At 41.7% G+C, this 21,614-nt stretch overlaps 1 protein-coding gene across 50 annotated transcripts in view; it reads right to left on the reverse strand.

Annotated features, from left to right (window-relative positions):
• Window positions 1-2,847: 2,847 nt before the first annotated feature.
• Window positions 2,848-21,614, reverse strand: part of R3HDM1 (R3H domain containing 1) — a 190,251-nt gene continuing 171,484 nt past the window's right edge. For 40 of the 50 annotated variants that reach the window (XM_055108515.1, XM_055108508.1, XM_063595166.1 and 37 more), the window contains 6 exons: window positions 18,776-18,879; window positions 18,078-18,250; window positions 12,624-12,768; window positions 6,108-6,190; window positions 5,562-5,646; window positions 2,848-4,181 (listed from right to left, as the gene is read on the reverse strand). In XM_055108515.1, coding sequence (XP_054964490.1) covers window positions 3,826-4,181; window positions 5,562-5,646; window positions 6,108-6,190; window positions 12,624-12,768; window positions 18,078-18,250; window positions 18,776-18,879 — 946 coding nt within the window. In that variant the 3' untranslated portion in view covers window positions 2,848-3,825. The other 10 variants (XM_055108540.1, XM_055108526.2, XM_063595168.1 and 7 more) reach the window with 4 other exon arrangements.

Here is a 21,614-nt window from a genome sequence, read left to right on the forward strand (position 1 = left end):
GCCTGTGTTGCCACACTATTCATAGGCCATAAGGCCCTACCTAGTGGGATCAGGAAAACATTTTCCTAGCTTGGGAAAGGCTCACACCCCTATTTTGTTGCCAGCTCTGATGCCAACCTAATAATTTTTAATTACCTGTGGCACCATGGCAAACACACCTTGTACTCTAGATCACAAACACGTACCCAATATATCCATGTTCTTTGCAAACCAAGAGCTTCAAACCATAAGTCATTCTCAGTTTTCTAATATTAAGTAGCATAAACAGACAGAATGTTATGGACTGACCTCTATCATTCCCAAAGAAAGGACTGCTGGAGCTGCTAATATTGGCACAAGAAAGAATAACACTTTATTGGTAAAAGTAGTATCTGGCCGGGCGCGGTGGCTCACACCTGTAATCCTAGCACTTTGGGAGGCCGAGGCGGGCGGATCACAAGGTCAGGAGATCGAGACCATTCTGGCTAGCACGATGAAACCCCATTTCTACTAAAAATACAAAAAATTAGCCGGGCATGGTGGTGGGCGCCTGTAATCCCAGCTACTCGGGAGTCTGAGGCAGGAGAATGGCGTGAACCTGGGAGGTGGAGCTTGCGGGGAGCAGAGATTGCGCCACTGCACTCCAGCCTGGGCGACAGAGCAAGACTCCATCTCAAAAAAAAAAAAAAAAAAAAAAAGCAATATCTACCCCTAAAAATGGTCAGGGGTCTGGAAAAACCCATGATAAGGATTATTGCCAGGGCTATGGGACATCAAAAGCTGTCTTTGAGATTACCAGTCTAGACCAAATCACATCTTAAATGCCTCCTGTGTGTGCTTCTACCTCCCACCATTTTTATACAGACTTTAGATTAAAAAAAAAAGGGGGAATGTAGATTAGGGAACGTGTGCATATTTTTGTAATGGTGGTAGGATTGGCCAATTTCATTGTTATTTCCATGTGATTGTCAGGGAATGTGGTGGTGGTGGCTAGGAGTTAACTCTACAATAGCCTCTGATCTTTTTTTAGCTCTAGTGTCTTACCTATTTACTTTGCACAGTATTCAATTCCTACAAGGTAAACTAAGAGTTTAAAGCAAAAACTGGTTTACCAGAATTCCTACTGCAGGAGTTAAAGATAATTTTTTTTTTTTTTTTTTTTTGAGACGGAGTTTCGCTCTTCCGCCCAGGCTAGAGTGAAGTGGCGCAACCTCGGCTCACTGCAACCTCTGCCCCCCAGGTTCAAGTGATTCTTCTGCCTCAGCCTCCCAAGTAGCTGGGATTATATAGGCACCCCACCACCACACCCGGCTTTTTGTGTTTTTAGTAGAGATGGGGTTTTGCTATGTTGGCAAGGCTGGTCTCGAACTCCTGACCTCAAATGATCCGTCCGCCTCGGCCTCCCAGTGCTGGGATTATAGGCATGAGCCACCGTGCCTGGTCTAAAGGGAATATTCAAGAGAAATTAATTGCAGGCCAGGTGTAGTGGCTCATGCCTGTAATTCCAGCACTTTGGGAGGCCGAGGCGGGTGGATCACCTCAGGTCAGGAGTTCGAGATCAGCCTGGCCAATATAGCGAAACCCTGTTTCTGCTAAAAATACAAAAATTAGTGGGGCATGGTGGCAGGTGCCTGTAATCCCAGCTACTCGAGAGGCTGAGGAAGAATTGCTTGAGCCCAGGAGTCTGAGGTTGCAGTGAACTGAGATCGTGCCACTGCACTCTAGCCTGGGTGATACAGTGACTCTGGTCTCAAAAGAAAAAAAAAAATTAATTGTCAGAAACCATGAGGTTGTGACTTTTTTTTTTTTTTTTTGAGACGGAGTCTTGCTCTGTCACCAGGCTGGAGTGCAGTGGCACGATCTTGGCTCACTGCAACCTCTGCCTCCTGGGTTCAAGCAAATCCCCCGCCTCAGCCTCCCAAGTAGCTGCGATTACAGGTGCACACCACCACGTCCAGCTAATTTTTTTGTATTTTAGTAGAGACAGTGTTTCACCATGTTGGCCAGGATGGGAGGTTGTGACTTTTTTGGTCTCCGTCCCCATGTATGATTGAAGAATTGTTGCTGAAATGCTAGCCTTACTTACGTGTCCTCTCCATCTTTGACTCTCTGCATGTCAAAAATAATTAAAATTCAACAAGCCTTGGAAGCAAGAGATTTTCACAGACCTCACACTCTTACTCTTTTCCCTGGCTATGGCTCCTTAATCTAAAATGGTTCTAAGACAGCTTCAACTTTTGATCCCAGGAGTACAATATTCACAATTGGGATGTGCTAGTTGGTGGGGAGGCATGGCATTCTCTGGGACCAGTGGGACCTTGCAAATGCGCTAAAGTGAGTGCACATCTGCACCAGAGTCTGGTAACACCTAGTGCTCTTCAATTTCATAGTAGAAGCCCTAGTCTGGGCTGGAAGATAACCAGACTCCAGGAAAGCTGCAGCTGGCAGACCCCTACCTTTTAGATTTCCCAACGGGGTGACTTTGCTTGGCTAACCAAAGGGAAAAGATGTCTATAAAGCATTTGAGCCTAAGTGGACAATTGGGTGTGCAATACATAAGCTAAAAACAAATTTATCTCACCAAACATAACCTTCTATTTTTAGTTGCCTGACAATAAGTATGTTCATACTCCAAATTTCTACAGTTGGTAATAACTTTATGATAGACAACACAGTAACACGAATCATGTCCACCAGGAATCACTGCCACAGAGAAAGGGATGTTTAGGACATTTGTAAAATGAGGTGGTTTACTGTTTTTCATCTTCTGTAAGTCTGAAATTGACTTAAATCTTCCAAAAAGGTTATTGTCTTCAAAACTGACTCATTTAAAAGGTGTTTTTAATTAAAAAAAAGACAAAGTGAGCCTATATTTGTAAACATTTATTCTCTTGAACTGAAAAAGGCTTGCATCAGCACACATTGTACAGCCTTGCAAATTACACAGAAATTGAAAAGAAGGTTCCTTGTTCATAAGTGCAATGAATCTTTGATGTCCAGTGATCCGCTGCAAACAATGAAAACAAACTGTAAAGCACTTAAGAAGTTTCCAGCACTCATCAAATGCATTTCCTTAGGTGACAAAAAATCCACAAGGAGAATGCAAATAAGTGGCATTTAGTTATTAGAGAGATACTTGAAAAAAAAAAAGTGGAAGTATTTTCCTGCTTAGAATGATTTCTGTTCCCCTTTGAATGTAAGTGGTTTAAGAGGCATTAAGAACATAATTTATTTTATACTTAATGTTCACACTACCTAAATGAATAAGGAAAGGGCCCTACAAGGAAGAGTTATGTATTTTTTGGCAATTGTTTCTGAGTTTAGAGATTCAGGGGAAGAGTAATCCTCTATTTGTGGGCTCTTCTTAGCATCCCTAACCCCCAAGGAGATAGTACATGGTTTTGACTTGGTTATTTCACTCCTGCATTCTTTTTTCCCCAAATTTTAAGTTGGGTCACATTGTGCTGGCTGCAAAAAGAAATACAGGGTGCAACTGGTTATAATCATTTTGAAGAATAATTTGCTGTACAATAGAGCTTTGGATCTGATACAAGAATTTAGAAATATAAAACAAAATAACTATAAAAGTTAGGAGGCATTTGAATGGCATTTCCTTAGAAAAACCTGCTAACTCTGTATCATTCTGATGTGGATTCCTAGTCATGTGGGGTGAAATGCATATTTTTTCCCCCTTTGCTGGATCACTGGCCTTTCTTCAAAAGCTATAACGCCATGAACACACATCCTAGGAGTCTCTATAATGTTAACAGAAGCTCCAAATACCAAGCCAATCAAAGATGGGAGAGGGCAGGGGAACCATAAAGGCGAAGGGTCCAAAGGTGGCTGTTACTGAGAACTTGCCCTTTCCAAAATGTGAAAGTCATAGTGCTTCTTGCTTGTTCTCAGCTTAAACTTGTTAACTGAGTTAATTTGTTTCTTCAGTGCATTCTGTGCAGCTGAAATGGAGGGGAATGTGGCTAAGACGGTGTAGGTGGAGGCCAAGTCACTGGGTTTAGAGCGTTCAGGGTTGGCAGTGTTGTCCCCACTGCCACAGCAGAGGGGGTGACGACGTGGTTGGGACTGGGGGTCCCGGAGCCACCGGATCTTGGCGCCAATTTTAAAGAGTTCCCCAAAAAGCTTTTCAGCTTCCATGCGAGTTATTCCATCTGGTAGTTCAGTAATTTCCAAGACCTTCCCAACAACTAGAATAGAAAAGGTACAGAATCAATACATTCCTGTTACCAAAAAAGTTGGGTAAAAAAGCACTGCAGACCCAAATATGACATGGGAAATGACCATTTGAATACACAAAATTAAAACTGTTAGGGCCATCTTTTTTTTTTTTTTTTTTTTTTTGGAGATGGAGTCTGACTCTGTCTCCCAGGCTGGAGTGCAGCGGTGTGATCTCGGCTCACTGCAACCTCCACCTCCCAGGTTCAAGCGATTCTCCTGCCTCAGCTTCCCAAGTAGCTGGGATTACAAGCGCCCGCCACCATGCCCAGCTAATTTTTTGTGTTTTCAGTAGAGACGGATGGAGTTTCACCATATTGGCCAGGCTGGTCTCGAACTCCTGAGTTCAGGCAATCCACCTGCCTCAGCCTCCCAAAGTGAGAGGATTACAGGCATGAGGCACTGCATCTGGCCAGGGACATCCATCTTTTAAATCATTCCTACTTACCCCATAGGCAAGGAATAGAGGGCTAATAGTGTTAAAGCTACTGAGCCGGGCGCACCTGTAATCCTAGTACTTTGGGAGGCCAAGGTGGGTGGATCACCTGAGGTCTGGAGTTCGAGACCAGCCTGACCAACATGGTGAAACCCCGTCTCTACTAAAAATACAAAAAATTAGCTGGGCGTGCTGGTGGGCGACTGTAATCCCAGCTACTTGGGAGGCTGAGGCAGGAGAACTGCTTGAACCTGGGAGGTGGAGGTTGCAGTGAGCTGAGACTACACCACTGCACTCCAGCATGGGCAACAAGAATGAAACTCCATCTCAAAAATAAATAAATAAATAAATAAAATAAAATTAAGCTACTGATGTCATAGTCTTTACTGGTAGTTGCACAAATAAAAAGAAGCATTGTACAGTGGCTTCTCTAAATTAGGTGATCTCAAACATTTTTCTGAACTTCACATTTCCATTGTAAAATAAAATAAAAGCACTTGCCCTAACCACACCACAAGGCTGCTGAGTAGAAAGTTAAAATATAAACTTGAAGGTACTTTACCACAGACAGGCAACATATTTGTTCACTCAGACTCTCTCCCACATGGATGTAAGGACAAACCCTTTCTCAAAGAACTAAGAGGCTAAGAGTTTCACTCTACTTGTTCCTCTCACACATTTCCCTGTGGCCCCTCTGTCCCTCCTAAACCTACCTGCATCTTACCATATATACTCTCACATCTCAAATGACACAGGGTCATAGGAACATATCCAAGAACCCTAAATCAGAGATGGCAAAAGTTATGACTTTTTGCAGGATTCTAGGAAGAGGAAAACCCGTTTCTGTGCTGTGGTGTATTTTTAAAGACTGTCACCAGTTTGCAGACCCACATCTAGTTGCCCCTCAGAGACATACCTGTTTCTCCTGCTCCAAGGTCTGTGGATGCAGCTTTTTTAGCTTGTCTCCTTCCTCGGTTTCCATGCCTGCTGCCAGGCTGACCCTGAAAACCCACAAATAGTTGAGAAACAACGTTAATAATGCTGAAAAACACACTTTGGATGTTTAACAAATTAACACCAAAACACCTTTAGTTTGGGTTTTGCACTCTGGCAGAAGAAAATCAGTCCCAGGCCTCTGGATTCTGCCTGTGGCAGTGGCATTCCTGTCCTTCATTATGACCAATCACTTGCTGACAGTCCTTCATTAGCAAGAGTGCCCCAATCCCTAGCCACTGCCTTGTCTTTGGGTGGCACTAGAGAATTACTGCTCTGCCAAGCAGCACACCATCTTCTCCTTTGCTCTGCTCCTGATGGAGCCAGTGATAATCTGTGTAAACCAACTGGCTGAGGCACAGAGCTCTTCTTGGGCAGTGCCAACAGGTGGGCTCAGGGTTGCCCCTTACACTCTGAGGGAGCTATGATGTTCTGCAACAAAGCCTAGGAGGTTAGTTGTCTTTCCTACCTGTTGGTTTGGAATGTGTCCGTGCAGAACAGCAGGAGGATTGTACTGCAGTGGCTGGCCAAGTAATGGATACCTGGAATCTCCTGAAAGTCAATAAAATATTTTATTTTATTGCCAGAGGCCGGGCACGGTGGTTCATGCCTGTAATCCTAGCAATTTGGGAGGCTGAGGCAGGCGGATTACTTAAGGCCAGGAGTTCGAGACCAGCCTGGCCAACATGGTGAAACCCCATCTCTAATAAAAATATAAAAATTAGCCAGGCCTGGTGGTGGGCGCCTGTAATTCTAGCTACTCAGGAGGCTGAGGCATGAGAAGTGCTTGAACTTGGGAGGTAGAGGTTGCAGTGAGCTGAGATGGCGCCACTATATTCCAGACTGGGTGACGGAGTGAGAGACTGTCTCAAAAAAATAAAAAATAAAATAAAACAAAAAGTACTTGCCAGAGTTTTCTAATTGTTCAAAATAAGATGAACAGGGGAAACAAGTATGGTGGCATAAAAAAAGTATAGATAACTGACATTTTTCTTTTGGAGACAGGGTACTGCTCTGTCGACAACCCAGGCTGGAGTGCAGTGGTGCAATCATAGCTCACTGCAGCCTTGAACTCCTGGGTTCAAGTGATCTTCCTGCCTCAGCCTCACAAGTAGCTGGGACTACAAGCACAAACTACCATGCCTGGCTAATTTTATTTTAGTAGAGATAGAGTCTCACTATGTTGACCAGGCTGGTCTCAAACTCCTGGCCTCCAGCAATCCTTCCACCTCATGAGTTGCTGGGATTACAGGTACAAGCCACCATGCTTGGCTAAATGACATTTTAAACAAGAATTAAAAATTTCCACATATCCTTTTAAGAGCCCAGGCAAAATTCTGAAAAGATTAAGGACTAATAACAGTGGTTAGGAAGGAGGGTGCATGGTAGGAACTACATGAATAGAGACAGGATGGAGAGAAACTTCTCTGGATACTTTGAAGATATGGAAGAGGAAGAATCTAAGAAAACTATGACACTAAATCCTAACATCCCGTATGAAATACACCAAAATAACTACAACACACATGCCAATCATTTGAGGTGCTGAAATCCATATCACTCTATTATGATTAAAATCTTACCTTTCAGAGGAAGGAAGAAACTCTGGATAAACATTAAGTTTTTATCTCCCCAATTCACTATTAATTGCTAAAAATTTATGCATATAATATATGCATGTACACATTTACATATACTCAAACACACTTTAATAGTTTTAACCAATGGGTAGTTGTACATCCTAGGTCTTAAGTCTGCTCTTCTTAATCTTTAAGTGAAATTTGCATTTATAATTTGAACCGGTTCAGAAAAAGTTGTGTAGTTCTTAAGTGTCATTATTCGTAAGTATTCCCTTCCTAAATCAGTAAATGTGGGTTAATGAGGATGGAGATCTTCCAATTGCTTTCTATCACTCAGGAAAGCCTGAAGTCATCACACGGCAAAGGCTTAATAAATGCTGACTGCAAAAACTTTGTCTTGGATAATAAGGTTTTTGTGTTACATTTTCATTTATTTTAAGTTCTCAAATTTAGTACATTTTGTGTTTGGAGGAGGGTTATCAGTAGGTGCTAGGAAAGCATCCTCAGGAAATTGTACACCCCTTCTCCTGAGAGCTTCATAACAGAAAGCAGCAAGGTGTGGACTTCTTGCCATTCCACAAGGCTCCTTCCGGGTGAACACAGTGAAGATGCCTGGGCAGCTCCCTGGCAGGACATATGCATGACATACTCACTCTTTCCCAACCTATAGATGGAAGGGCAGATATGACATGGGGGTTTAGCACTGAGATCAGAGATGCAAAGTCAAGTGTGAAGGTGTATAAAAAATAGTTGTGAAGGCCGGGCGTGGTGGCTCACGCCTGTAATTCCAGTACTTTGGGAGGCTGAGACGGGCGGATCATGAGGTCAGAGTTCGAGATCAGCCTGGCCAACATGGTGAAACCCCGTCTCTCCTAAAAACACAAAAAATTAGCCAGGCGTATGGCACATGCCTGTAATCCCAGCTACTTGGGAGGCTGAGGCAGGAGAATAGCTTGAACTCTGGAGGTGAAGGTTGCAGTGAGCCAAGATCATGCCATTGCACTCCAGCCTGGGCAACAGGGCGAGACTCCGTCTCAAAACAAACAAACAAAAAAAACCAAAAAAAAACAAAAAAAAAAAAAGAAAAGAAAATAGTTGTAAAGAAGTCAGAGTTAAGTGCTACAATAATGAAATTTTAAAAATTTAATGAGGCTCAAAAACTTAGCATTAATAGAATACAGAGAACATTGCTTAAAAATTCTGGAATCCCCTAGATAAAGACACCTAAGATTTTTCAACAAAAGATAAAACCTTTTAATTCTACAAAATTTCAAGTATATAAAAGTATAGATAGAAAAGCATAATGTACCTATCATCCAGGTTCAACTGTGATCACCCCTGCTTTGTTTTTCCTGAAGTATTTAAAACAAATCTCAGCATTTTACTTGTAAATATTTCAGTATACAAACATTTATATCTAATGGATAACTCCTTTTTTTTTTTTTAATTTTTGAGACAGAGTCTTGCTCTGTCACACAGGCTGGAGTGCAGTGGCACCATCTCTGCTCACTGCAACCTCTGCCTCCCAGGTTCAAGCGATTCTCCTGCCTCAGCTTCCTAAGTAGCTGGGATTACAGGTGCCCACCACCATGTCCAGCTAATTTTTTTCAAATATGGAGATAAGATTATAGTCAGCAGTACAAAGACCCCTCCTAATAGGCTGGGCTAGGTGTTCCTCCTGCGGCATTCATACCAGACTGTATGACGCATACTGTTTCAATTTATTTTTTAAAAATATGCAATTTCTAAATTAATTAATTAATTAATTAATTTAGCGATGGAGTCTTGCTCTGTCGCCCAGGCTGGAGTGCAGTGGCACAATCTTGGCTCACTGCAACCTTTGCCTCCCGGGTTCAAGCGATTCTCCTGCCTCAGCCTCCTGAGTAGCTGGGATTACAGGCGTGCGCCACCATGCCCGGCTAATTTTTTTTTGTATTTTTAATGGAGACGGGGTTTCACCATGTTTCAGGCTGGTCTCAAACTCGTGACCTCCTGATCCACCCACCTCAGCCTCCCAAAGGGCTGGGATTACAGGTATGAGCCACTGCGCCTAACCTTTTTTCTAAATTTAATAAGGAATTTGTTTTGTAGAAAATTTGGAGATACAGAATTACGAAGGAGAAAATAAAAACCACCCTGGTGCTGGGTGTAGTGGCTGACATTTGTAATCGCAGCACTTTGGGAGGCCAAGGTGGGGAGACTGCTTGAGCCAAGGAGTTCGAGACTAGCCTGGGCAACATGGTGAAACCCTGTCTCTACCGAAAATACAAAAATTAGCCAGGTGTGGTGGTGTGCCTGTAAGCCCAGTTACTCAGGAGGTTGAGGTGGGAGGATCATCTGAGCCCGGGGAGGTTAAGGCTGTAGTGAGCCACAAGTGCACCACTGCACTGCAGCCTGGGCGATGGAATAAGACAGTGTCTCAAAACAAACAACAACAAACAAACCAACATCAACAAAACCCACTCTGGTAATTCCATCACTTCTAACATTTTGGTGTCTATCTTTTCAGTCTTCTTCTACATGTGTGGGCTGACTCATGCATATGTGTGTGTGTAAGTTTTTAAGGAAATTGAGATATAATTAACATACAATACAATCAATAAAATAAACATTCTTTTTTTTTAATTTTTTTTTTATTATACTTTAAGTTTTAGGGTACATGTGCACATTGTGCAGGTTAGTTACATATGTATACATGTGTCATGCTGGTGCACTGCACCCACTAACTCGTCATCTAGCATTAGGTATATCTCCCAATGCTATCCCTCCCCCCTCCCCCCTCCCCACCACAAGTGTTGAATCTGATGAATTCTAACAACTGTAAAAGTCCGTGTAACCATACCCTGTTCCTCCACCCCCTTAAAGAACATTTCCATCCCTGGAAGAGTTCCCTCCAGTCCCTTCCCAGTAAGTTCCACACCCCATCTCTACTACTATCTGATTTTTAACATAACAGATTAGTTTGTCTGCAGCTGGATTTCATATAATTAGAATCATATAGAATATATTCTCTTTTTGTCTTATTTTTGGTTAACATCGTGACCCGGAGAGTCATCATGTTGTTGTGTGTCAGTAGCTTGCTTTGTTCACTTTTATTGTTGCGTAGTACCCTTTTAAGGATATAGCACAACTTGTTTGGGTATCCAGTCTCCTGTTGATGGACATGTTGGTCATGTCCAGTTTGAGCTATTATAAAATAAGGTTGCTATAGATGTTCGTACACAAGACTATGTGAACATGTTTTCAATTCTCTTTCCCCCAAGAGTGGAATTGCTGGGTTATGTGGTAAATGATTAAAGTCTTAGGAAACTGCCATACCTTTTCCTAAAGCGGTTTCATCACTGTACACTCTTACCGCCAATGTGTGAGAATTTTAGTAGCTCTGTATCTTTACCAATATTATTTTTTAAATACTCACATGTGGATTTTGCATGTTGTGGGGGTTTGGTGTACTTATTATTTTATCACCCAGGTAATAAGCATAGTACCCAATAGGTATTTTTCAATCCTCACCCTTTCCCCTCAAGTAGGCCCAAATGTCTATTGTTCCCTTCTTCGTGTTCACCAATGTTTAGCTCCCACTTTCAAGGGAGAACATTCTTCTTTTTTTTTTCTGAGATGCAGTGTCAATCTTGTCGCCCAGGCTGGAGTGCAGTGGTGCGATCTTGGCTCACTGCAACCTCTGCCTCCCGGGTTCAAGCAATTCTCCTGCCTTAGCCTCCCAAGTAGCTGTGATTATAGGCATGTGCCACTGTGCCCGGCTAATTTTTGTATTTTTAGTAGAGATGGGGTTTCACTATGTTGGCCAGGTTGGTCTCGAACTCCTGACCTCAAGTGATCTACCCACCTCAGCCTCCCGAAGTGCTGAGATTACAGGCGTAAGCCACCATGCCTGGCAAGTGAGAACATTCTTTACTAACATTTGGTGTTGTCCGTCTTTTTGATTATAGCCATTCTAATGGGTGTGAAGTGGTATTCTGGCTTGATATTCATTTCTATAATGACTGATGTTAAATATCTATTCAAGGGCTTATTAGACATCTGCATACTACTTCAAAATGTCTGTGTAACTTGTTTTTCAAAATCACTTACCATATTGTGAATACTGCTCCCCGTCTTTGTTTGTTTGTTTTTTTGTTTGTTTTTTGTTTTTAGACGGAGCCTCTCTCTGTCGCCCAGGCTGGAGTGCAGTGGCACGATCTTGGCTCACTGCAGCCTCTGCCGCCCAGGTTCAAGTGATTCTCCTGCTTCAGCCTCCCGAGTAGCTGGGATTATAGGTGCCTGCCACCACGCCCAGCTCGTTTTTGTAGTTTTAGTAGAGACAGGGTTTCACTGTCTTGGCCAGGCTGGTCTTGAACTCCTAACCTTGTGATCCACCTGCCTCGGCCTCCCAAAGTGCTGGGATTACAGGTGTGAGCCACCGCACCTAGCCTGAATATTGCCCCCTTTTAGTGATTCTTTAGATAGCTACATAATATTCCTTGTATGAATATACCATAATTTAAGTATTCCTCATTGATGTACAGTTAGGTTGTTTGTAAATTTTTTTTGCTATAGGATAAACTCTTCTGTATATAAATCTTTGTGTGCATTATCCTTAGGATAAATTCTAGGAAATAAAATGGTTTCCATATTAGTTTATAATCATCTGCTTGCATATCTGTTCCCCCAAGTAGACTAAGGGTTAGTGAGGGTGAGGACTTCTCCTTATTCATCTTTATACACCAAGGGCATAGCCATTTCCTTAATAAATGATTGCTGAATAAATTTTTGGATAATCTCTTTTTTCTGTTTTATTTTTGAGTCAAGAGTCTTGCTCTGCTGTCCATGCTGGAATGCAGTGGCATAATCAGAGCTCACTGTAGTCTTAAATTCCTGGGCTGAAGTGATCCTCCCGCTTCAGCCTCCTGAGTAGCTGTGACTACAGTCATGTGCCACCACTTCTGGCTGATTTTTGTAGTTTCTCTAGACAGGGTCTTGAGTGGCCTCAAGTGATCCTTCCGCATTGGCCTCCCAAAGTGCTGGGATTGCAGGCGTAAGCCACTGCGCCCGGCCTGGATAAACTTTTGATATATATTACTCTAAGTAGAAATTAAAATACCGAAAAAATGTAGAAAACTGTGTATTATTACTATAGAGGAATGGATTCTAAGAATAAGTTAAAGTGGTTTTAATGTGATCATGTAATTACTAAACATAAGTAATTACTGAATTAATAATTATTAATTAGCAATGATACATTAAGGTTAGGAGGGTATATGGTCACAAATAGACATGCCTGAGTGTACGTGAAGATGCAGCTGTATGGAAAATAGAAAGGCAATATTACCAAGATAAATTACCAAGTGACTGGGAATGGATGTCTTAAATTCTCTGAAGTTGTGACTAGTTTCATGTGCACTTACCTTGCCCGGGGACAAAAGGTCTAGAAAATTGGGGCATGATGGAAAGTGGTGGTCCAGAGGGACGTACAGTTTTCAGGGTGGACAGCTGAGCTGGTGCTGGCGACTGAGCTGGTGAAATAATGGGGCTACTGAGTTGAGGGCTGTGCTGCAATTACAATACGTCAAGAAAATGGGTCAGCATTTTGGGCAGGCTTATTTTTTATTCTTCCTGATTACATATATGTACTTGTTAGAAAATAATTCAAACATTATAGAAGCATGTGATCTGCAACTCCCCAAAATAAACACTGGTAACAGATGGTTTCTTTTTTTTCTTTTTTTTTGAGACGGAGTCTCACTCTGTTGCCCAGGCTGGAGTGCAGTGGCGCAATCACAGCTCACTGCAAGCTCTGCCTCCCAGGTTCATGCCATTCTCCCGCCTCAGCCTCCTGAGCCTCCTGCCTCAGTCCCAGCCTGTAGCTGGGACTACAGGCGCCCGCCACCATGCCCAGCTAATTTTTTGTATTTTTAGTAGAGATGAGGTTTCCCTGTGTTAGCCAGGATGTTCTCGATCTCCTGACCTTGTGATCCGCCTGCCTCAGCCTCCCAAAGTGCTGGAATTACAGGCGTGAGCCATCGCACCTGGCCAACAGATTGTTTCTATGCACATGCATTCATACATCCATTTTTCACAAAAATGGGAACAGACTATACATCCTACTTTCGAAACTTGCTTTTGTACCTTGGCAATAATATTGCCGATACTTTTGCATGAGAGAATACATACAGTGAACTCACTCTTTTTTCATATTAAATACTGTAACATTTCATATTTAAATAATTTCATTAGAGAATAGTTCCTAAGATTGTAAAAGAATTCCCAGATTTCCCAAATGATCTTAACTTTTATTACACTGCTTTCTCTGTGCGTGTGTGTGTGTGTGTGTGTGTACACCCATATATATACATATATATCACTGTGTTTTTTGGAACTGTTTGAAAGTGAATTTCACATGATATTCCTTTAACCCAAAATAATTAGTGTCTATTTCCTAACAACAAGGACTTTTATAATATAATCAAAGTAGAATAAAAGCCAGAAAATTAACAATACAATAGTATTATCTAATCTACAGTTAATTTAAATTTTGCCAAGTGTCCCACTAATGTCCCTTATAGCAAAAGATAAGAAAAATGTTTCCCTTCAAGTCCAGAATCCAGACTAGAATCAAGGGCTGCATTTTGTTGTCATGGCTCTTTAATCTTCTTTAATCTGAAGCAGAACAGCACAGTCTCTTCTTTCTTTCATGACTTTGACATTTCTGAAGATTTGTTTTGGAAGATCAGTTATTTTGTAGACTGTCCCTCAATTTGGGTTTGTCTGCTGTATCCTCATTAAAAAGTTCATGTTATATATTTGGGAAAGGAACACCAGAGAAGTAATGTGTCCTTCTCAATGGATCACATCAGAAGGAACCTGACGTCTATCTCTCATCACAGTATTGGTGATATTTACTTCGACTGCTTTGTTAACATGGTGCCTATCAGGTTTCTCCACTGTAAATTACATTTTTTTTCCTTTGTAGTTTTAAGTATCTTGTAGGGAGATACTTTAAAAAAAAATTCTGCTTTTCCTCAGAATTTCACCCACTAGTTTTGTAGCCTCTAGTGGTGACTCTTGCCTGATGGTTTTCTTGGTGGTGATCTTCTAATTTCACGATTCTACATTTATCACTTTATATTACACTAAGGTAAGACAGTTTCATTTTCCATTTATTGATTTTTATCAGTATGGACTCATGAATTCTTATTTTATTCTATGGATGATCATTCATTTCTATCATTGTTTTATGCCCCAAACCTCCACTCCTGATCCTGTATTCTTCAACACGTCCCTATTTTTCTTCCATCCCTTCCTTACTTTCTGGCATAGCCAAGATGGCCTACACCCATCTGGTACTTTCCCTGCACCAACTCTGGCAACAGTTATTTTTCTAAGGAGCCCTAGTTCCTTTTAATGGAGACTGGTTATTTACAAACTACCATTTCAATAGTAGGTTTATCTTATTCTTTTCAGTATTACACACTTAAGGGCATTTTCCTAAATGGCACAATAATAATCAGTTACCCACTGATGAATGTCAAGACTGTTCACAGTTTTTCAATATTACAACAGGGAAAAAAGAAATACTGTACACATATTTTTGCACTTATTATTTAATTTTTACTGGGTAAAGTTCCAGAAGCATATCTGTGGATCAAATTCTACATTTTGAAAAATGTCTCCAAAGTGCATTCCAAAGAGCTGTACCAATTTACACTACCACGAAGAGAGTCCCAGAGCTTATAACTTGATCTTTGCCAAACTATTACTACAGCAGATTATTGGTCTTCCTGAATTTTCCCAATTATATAGATGAAAAGCAGTTTTATATTTTCATCTGTTTAATGGCCACTGGTAGTTTGTGAGCTGATCTGTAATAACCTTTGTTCCCCCTCCTTTTGTTTTTTTTGAGACAGGGTCTCACTCTGTCACCTAGGCTGGAGTACAGTAGTGTGATCACAGCTCACTGCAGCCTCTACCACTCAGGGTCAAGCAATCCTCCTGGTTCAGCCTCCCAAGTAACTAGAGCTACAGGTGTATACCACCACACCTGGCTAATTTTTAATTTTTTTATAGAGATGGAATCTCATTATGTTGTCTAGGCTGCTCTTGAACTCCTGGACTCAAGTGATCCTTTCTCCTTGGCCTCCCAAAGTGCTGGGATTTTTTTTATTTTTATTTATTTTTTTTGAGACGGAGTCTTGCTCTGTTGCCCAGGCTGGAGTGCAGTGGGGCGATCTTGGCTCACTGCAAGCTCCGCCTCCCAGGTTCACACCATTCTCCTGCCTCAGCCTCCCAAGTAGCTGGGACTACAGGCGCCCACCACCACGCCCGGCTAATTTTTTGTATTTTTAGTAGAGACGGGGTTTCACCATGTTAACCAGGATGGTCTCGATCTCCTGATCTCGTAATCCTCCTGCCTCGGCCTCCCAAAGTGCTAGGATTACAGGCGTGAGCCACCGTGCCCGGCCGGAAGTGCTGGGATTACAGTCGTAAGCCACCATGCCCAACCTGTATCTTTTAAAAAAAGTTAAAACCTGGCTGGGTAAAGCGGCTCAAGCCTACGATCCCAGCACTTTGGGAGGCTGAGCCAGGTGGACCGCTTGAGCTCAGGAATTTGAGACCAGCCTGGGCAACACGGCAATACCCCATCTCTACAAAAAAAAAAAAAAAAAAAAATTAGTTGGGCATGGTGGTGTGCATGCGGTCTCAGCTACTCAAGTGGCTGAGGTGGGAGGACGGTTTGAGCCCAGGAGATGGAAGCTGCAGTAGGCCCAGAACATGCCACTGCACTCCAGCCTAGGTAACAGAGCCAGACCCTGTCTCTAAATGATGAGCCCAGGAGGTTGAGGCTGCAGTAAGCTGTGACTGTGCAAATGCAGTCCAGCCTGGTGTCAGAGGGTAACCTTTTCTCAACAAAAGATAAAACCTTTTAATTCTATAAAATTTCAAGTATATAAAAGTATAGATAGAAAAGCATAATGAAATTCCATGTACCCATCATCCAGGTTCAACTGTGATCGCCCTGGCTTTGTTTTTCCTGAAGTATTTAAAGCAAATCTCAGCATTTTACTTGTCAATATTTCAGTATACAAACATTTATATCTAACGGACAACTCTTTTTTTTTTTTTTTTTTTAATTTTAGACAGAGTCTCGCTCTGTCACCCAGGCTGGAGTGCAAGGGCACGATCTCAGATCACTGCAACCTCCGCCTCCCGGGTTCAAGCGATTCTACTGCCTCAGCTTCCTGAGTAGCTGAGATTACAGGTGCCCGCCACCACGTCCAGCTAAGTTTTGTATTTTTAGTAGAGACGGGGTTTCTCCATGTTGGCCAGGCTGGTCTCAAACTCCTGACCTCAGGTGATCTGCCCGCTTTGGCCTCCCAAAGTGCTGGGATTATAGGCATGAGCCACTGTGCCTGGGTTTTTTTTTTTTTTTTCCAAAGAGTTGGGGTCTCCCTCTGTTGCTAGGGGGCAGCGCAGTGGCATGATCATAGCTCACTGCAGCCTTGAACTCCTGGGCTAAAGCAATCTTGCCTCAGCCTCCTGAGTGGCTGGGACTACAGGTGCACACTGCCATGGCCGAATAATTTTTTGTATTTTTTATAGAGACAGGGTTTCACCATGTTACCCAGGCTGGTCTCGAACTCCTGCGTTCCAGGTCTGCCTTAGCTTCCCAAAGTGCTGGGATTACAGGCATGAGCCACTGCGCCTGGCCTTAAAAAATGTCTTTTGATCATTCAATATCCAAATAAGATCCATACATTATATCTGATATTATACCTCTTGAGTCTCTTTTAATGTATAACAGACCAAGCTCCTATTTCAAAATGCCATCTATTCAAGTAACAGGGCCAATTTGTCAAGTAAAATGTCCCACTGGTATCAGGTATCAGGTAATTTGTTTTTGTTTCTTCTTATATTTCCCATAAACTAGTAGCTAGGGTTAGAGGCTTGAATAGATTCAAATTTTGGTAAGAGTATATCATAAGTAATGCTGTGTACTTCCTTCTATACCACATGAAGAGGTAAATAATGTTTGGCTGGCCCACTTTTAGTGATGTTACAACTGATCAGTGGATTCAGGGCTGTCTCTCAAATTCATCCATTTAAAATACCCCTCAAATTTTTTTTTTTAAGTGAGCAGTTTCTCAACCAAAACTTTTTAATCTAATATTTTTAGATCTGCTGATGATTTTCTGGCAATTTTCTAATTCTACCATTGCTTCTGCATTTATTAACTGGATTATTCTACAGAGAACATTCCCTTATCAACTATTTGGTTACATTAATATATAGTCATATGGGAAAGGTAGGATAAATGCTTATTTTTCTTCACCAAATTTTAGATCTAGTTTATCTTTTTAAGTTAGAAAACACTTTTTTGAATACGCAGAAGTTAGCAAATAATATTTAAACACTGATTCTTTTTTTCCTCCTTCTTTTTTTTTTGAGACAGAGTTACACTCTTGTTGCCCAGGCTGGAGTGCAATGGCACGATCTTGGCTCACTACAACCTCCACTCACCTGGGTTCAGGCGATTCTCCTGCCTCAGCCTCCTGAGTAGCTGGGATGCATGCTACCACCATACCCGGCTGATTTTGTATTTTTGCATGTGCCACTACACCCAGCTGATTTTGTATTTTTAGTAGAGATGGGATTTCACCATGTTGGTCAGGCTGGTCTGAAACTGGGTGATCCCCGTGCCTCAGCCTCCCAAAAAGTGCTGGGATTACAGGGGAGAGCCACCGCGCCTGGCCCAAATTCTTTTATTAATCTGGCTGACGGGATTTCAAATTCAAGCCTTATAAGTCAATCTTAGGTAACAAAAATATAACGTTTCAAAATGATAATGAACAAAACCATCTTACCTGGACAATATTGTCTACACTGCTAAATTCTACACACTTCTGTCCTCTCTGGTGATCACAGTAATATTTGTTTTGTTTCCACTGCGGGGGTGAGTGGGCACAAGATTGTGGATTGTTTGGTACACTGAGCTGCATCATCACCATCCCCCCACCAGGTGGCGGTGGTGGGCCAGCTGAAAATCAGAATTTAGGATGCTACAGTCAGAATATTTTAGCAACTAGTTGGTGTTTCTGAACACTAGGATAACAGTAGTAATTTTACATTTCTGAATAAAATTTTACTATTAACTAAGAAAACCAGGTTGAAGCCCTAGTGCATCACACTACAAGTATTGTGTGTTTAAACAGGCATTAAGATGGACTCTGTAGGCCTAAACATCTCACTTATCATAAAGGTAATTTGGAGTAAACAGGAACAGCTGGAAGAGTAATGACAGAAGGCATAGGAAATAACCCTAGAGAGTATCAATATTTCTGAGAAAGGAGAATCAGGATAGTACTGTGATAGCAGCAGTAGAAGGAAAGGAAGAAGTGGACTGCACATGTTAACTATGATTCAGTACAGCACCCTCAATATTGTGGGTGTATTTCAGCACATCACAAATTGAGAAGCTTTTTGTAGAAATGCCTAAGGAAATTAATCGAACTATTTCTCATATGAACCAATCATTATCTTATTTTCACTGATTTCTTTATACCTGTACATTGGTGGCCTTGAAGCTGCTGGGAACTGCATGGTGAAGTGGTTCGAGGAAACTGTACTTGTTCTGATCCTGGATGTTGCAGGTAACCTACTGAAGAGCTATGGAAAAAACAAAAAAAACAGCATAATGAGAGGAGGATGACTATAAAGATTCTTGAATGGGCTGGGCGCGGTGCTCACGCCTGTAATCCCAGCACTTTGGGAGGCTAAGGCGGGTGGATCACGAGGTCAGGAGATCGAGAACATCCTGGCTAATACGGTGAAACCCCATCTGTACTAAAAATACAAAAAAGTAGCCGGGTGTGGTGGCAGGTGCCTGTAGTCCCAGCTATTCAGGAGGCTGAGGCAGGAGAATGGTGTAAACCCAGGAGGCAGAGCTTGCAGTGAGCCGAGATTGCGCCACTGCACTCCAGCCTGTGCGACACAGCGAGACTAATTACTAAGAATAGAGGAAACAACAGAACATGTTCTGACATAGTTAACAAAATACTGACAAAAATTAAAGGCTATTAGTGTGAAACCATTAAGTTACTGCTGTATTTTTTAACAGTTTTTTTTTTTTTTTTTTTTTTTTGAGACGGAGTTCTGCTCTGTCACCCAGGCTGGAGAGCAGTGGTAGGATCTCAGTTCACTGCAACCTCTGCCTCCAGGCTTCAAGCAATTCTCCTGCCTCAGCCTCCCAAGTAGCTGAGATTACAGGTGTCTGCCACCACACCCGGCTACTTTTTGCATTTTTAGTAGAATGGGGTTTTGCCATTTTGGCCAGGCTGGTCTTGAACTCGTGACCTCAAGTGATCCTCCTGTCTCAGCTTCCCCACATGCTGGAATTACAGGTGTGAGCCACTGCACCTGGCCTGAGCAGTCTTTCAGACTCAAATTAATATGGGGTTTGTCATAACATTATCTCTGAAGTTTTTTCTAGAATTTTTTTATAATAGTTAAAAACCACAGAATGATACTATTCTGAGAATTCATGAGTAACTGAGAGCCATAATTTATATCTAAAACTCTATTGTCTTTGTCATTTTAAAAAGCTGTCTTACAAAAACAGTATTTCTTAATTTAGTTGGAATAACTTTTTGCACCTGTGTCTCGTATAATTGCATTAAACTTTATACAAAACTACTGAATTACAGAGAATACAGGAAGACATGTTAAATGACAGTATGATGATGCAATCGGTAAAATCCAGAATATGGGAAACTCTTAAGACAAATGTGTAAAAACATAAGCAATATTTGCAGGGTGGAAGGAAATACAAATATTAACTGGATATTTGATGTAATTAATGAATTAACCTCAATATTTTAAGATATGATATGTGGGGTTTAAAAAATCCTTCAGGGATACATATGCTGAAATACTCATGGATATGAAATACTATGATGCCTGGGATTTATTTCAAACTAATATTGGAGGGAGAAGAGGCAGAGATTTATATGAAAACAGATTAGTAATTACATAATTGGTGATGGGCATATATGGGTTCAGTATACTTCTGTTTATATTTATATATGTTTACAGATTTCCATAATAAAAAGTTAATTCTGTCTTTCAGGCTGACAGTTAATAAGAATTAGTAAAGCTTTATGCCTTTTTAGGGGCAGTAACTCAGAGCGGTTCAATAAAAGGGAAAAAGAAAGAGATATAAAGGGAGGATTTAATAGAAAGTGATTTTGGATCATAAGTGAAAACAGTACTTTCTGAAATTTATGTTAATTATGGTTGTAATGTGTAATATAAGTATTAGCTACCTGTGGAAATAATACAGCTTAAGTCTGTAAATGTGCCGAAATTGAGGAAAACAGAAAGGTCCCCAGAGGTGGAAGGTTTTTTAGGCTTTGTTCTAACCCATGTGAACAGCTCTCCTGAGCCATGCCCCTCACTCTGATCTTGTTTGCTAAGGTCTGACACATGTGGGTGAAAGCAAGCCATCCTGCCAAGGGAAGGGAATACTCAGGTCGGTCACTGAAGTAAGCAATATAGCCCATACTCTACTAAATTACAAACTGCGATTTCATTTTACCACTCTAGTGGGTTTCTAGCACTAGATTACCCGTTAGGTAAATGAGTAAGAATCAAGTTTTAGAATTATGTAAATGAGTTCCAGGCCGCTACTAATCTTCTGAGAGACATATAGATAATTCAAGGGACATAGACTAGGCAATGAGACACCCTCTTAAATCACTTAAACACTTTAGAAAAAAGAAAGCATAGAAGTCAGTATTTACACTCTCTCTTTAAAAATACAAATATATTATACCAGAGATGAATCAGTTCTGTAGTAATTTCACAAGTTTCTCCTCCTTTGGAAGACAGGAGGGAAAGAAGGACTTTTAAAGTAAAGCACCAGGCCTAGTCATTCAAAGTTGATATCCTGCCCTTTAACAGAAAAATGAAACATCAATCTCAAATAATCCCATTTATCCCCAAACTTCCTGAAAAGTCCTGACATAAAACTATGAATGGGCCAGCCCCCCGCCCGGCCAGCCGCCCCGTCCGGGAGGTGAGGGGCGCCTCTGCCCGGCCGCCCCTACTGGGAAGTGAGGAGCCCCTCTGCCCGGCCACCACCCCGTCTGGGAGGTGTACCCAACAGCTCATTGAGAACGGGCCATGATGACAATGGCGGTTTTGTGGAATAGAAAAGGGGGAAAGGTGGGGAATAGATTGAGAAATCGGATGGTTGCTGTGTCTGTGTAGAAAGAGGTAGACATGGGAGACTTTTCATTTTGTTCTATACGAAGAAAAATTCTTCTGCCTTGGGATCCTGTTGATCTATGACCTTACCCCCAACCCTGTGCTCTCTGAAACATGTGCTGTGTCCACTCAGGGTT

The sequence above is a fragment of the Pan paniscus genome, chromosome 13 (genome assembly GCF_029289425.2).
Source record: "Pan paniscus chromosome 13, NHGRI_mPanPan1-v2.0_pri, whole genome shotgun sequence".
In the NCBI taxonomy this organism is placed as follows: Eukaryota; Metazoa; Chordata; class Mammalia; order Primates; family Hominidae; genus Pan; species Pan paniscus.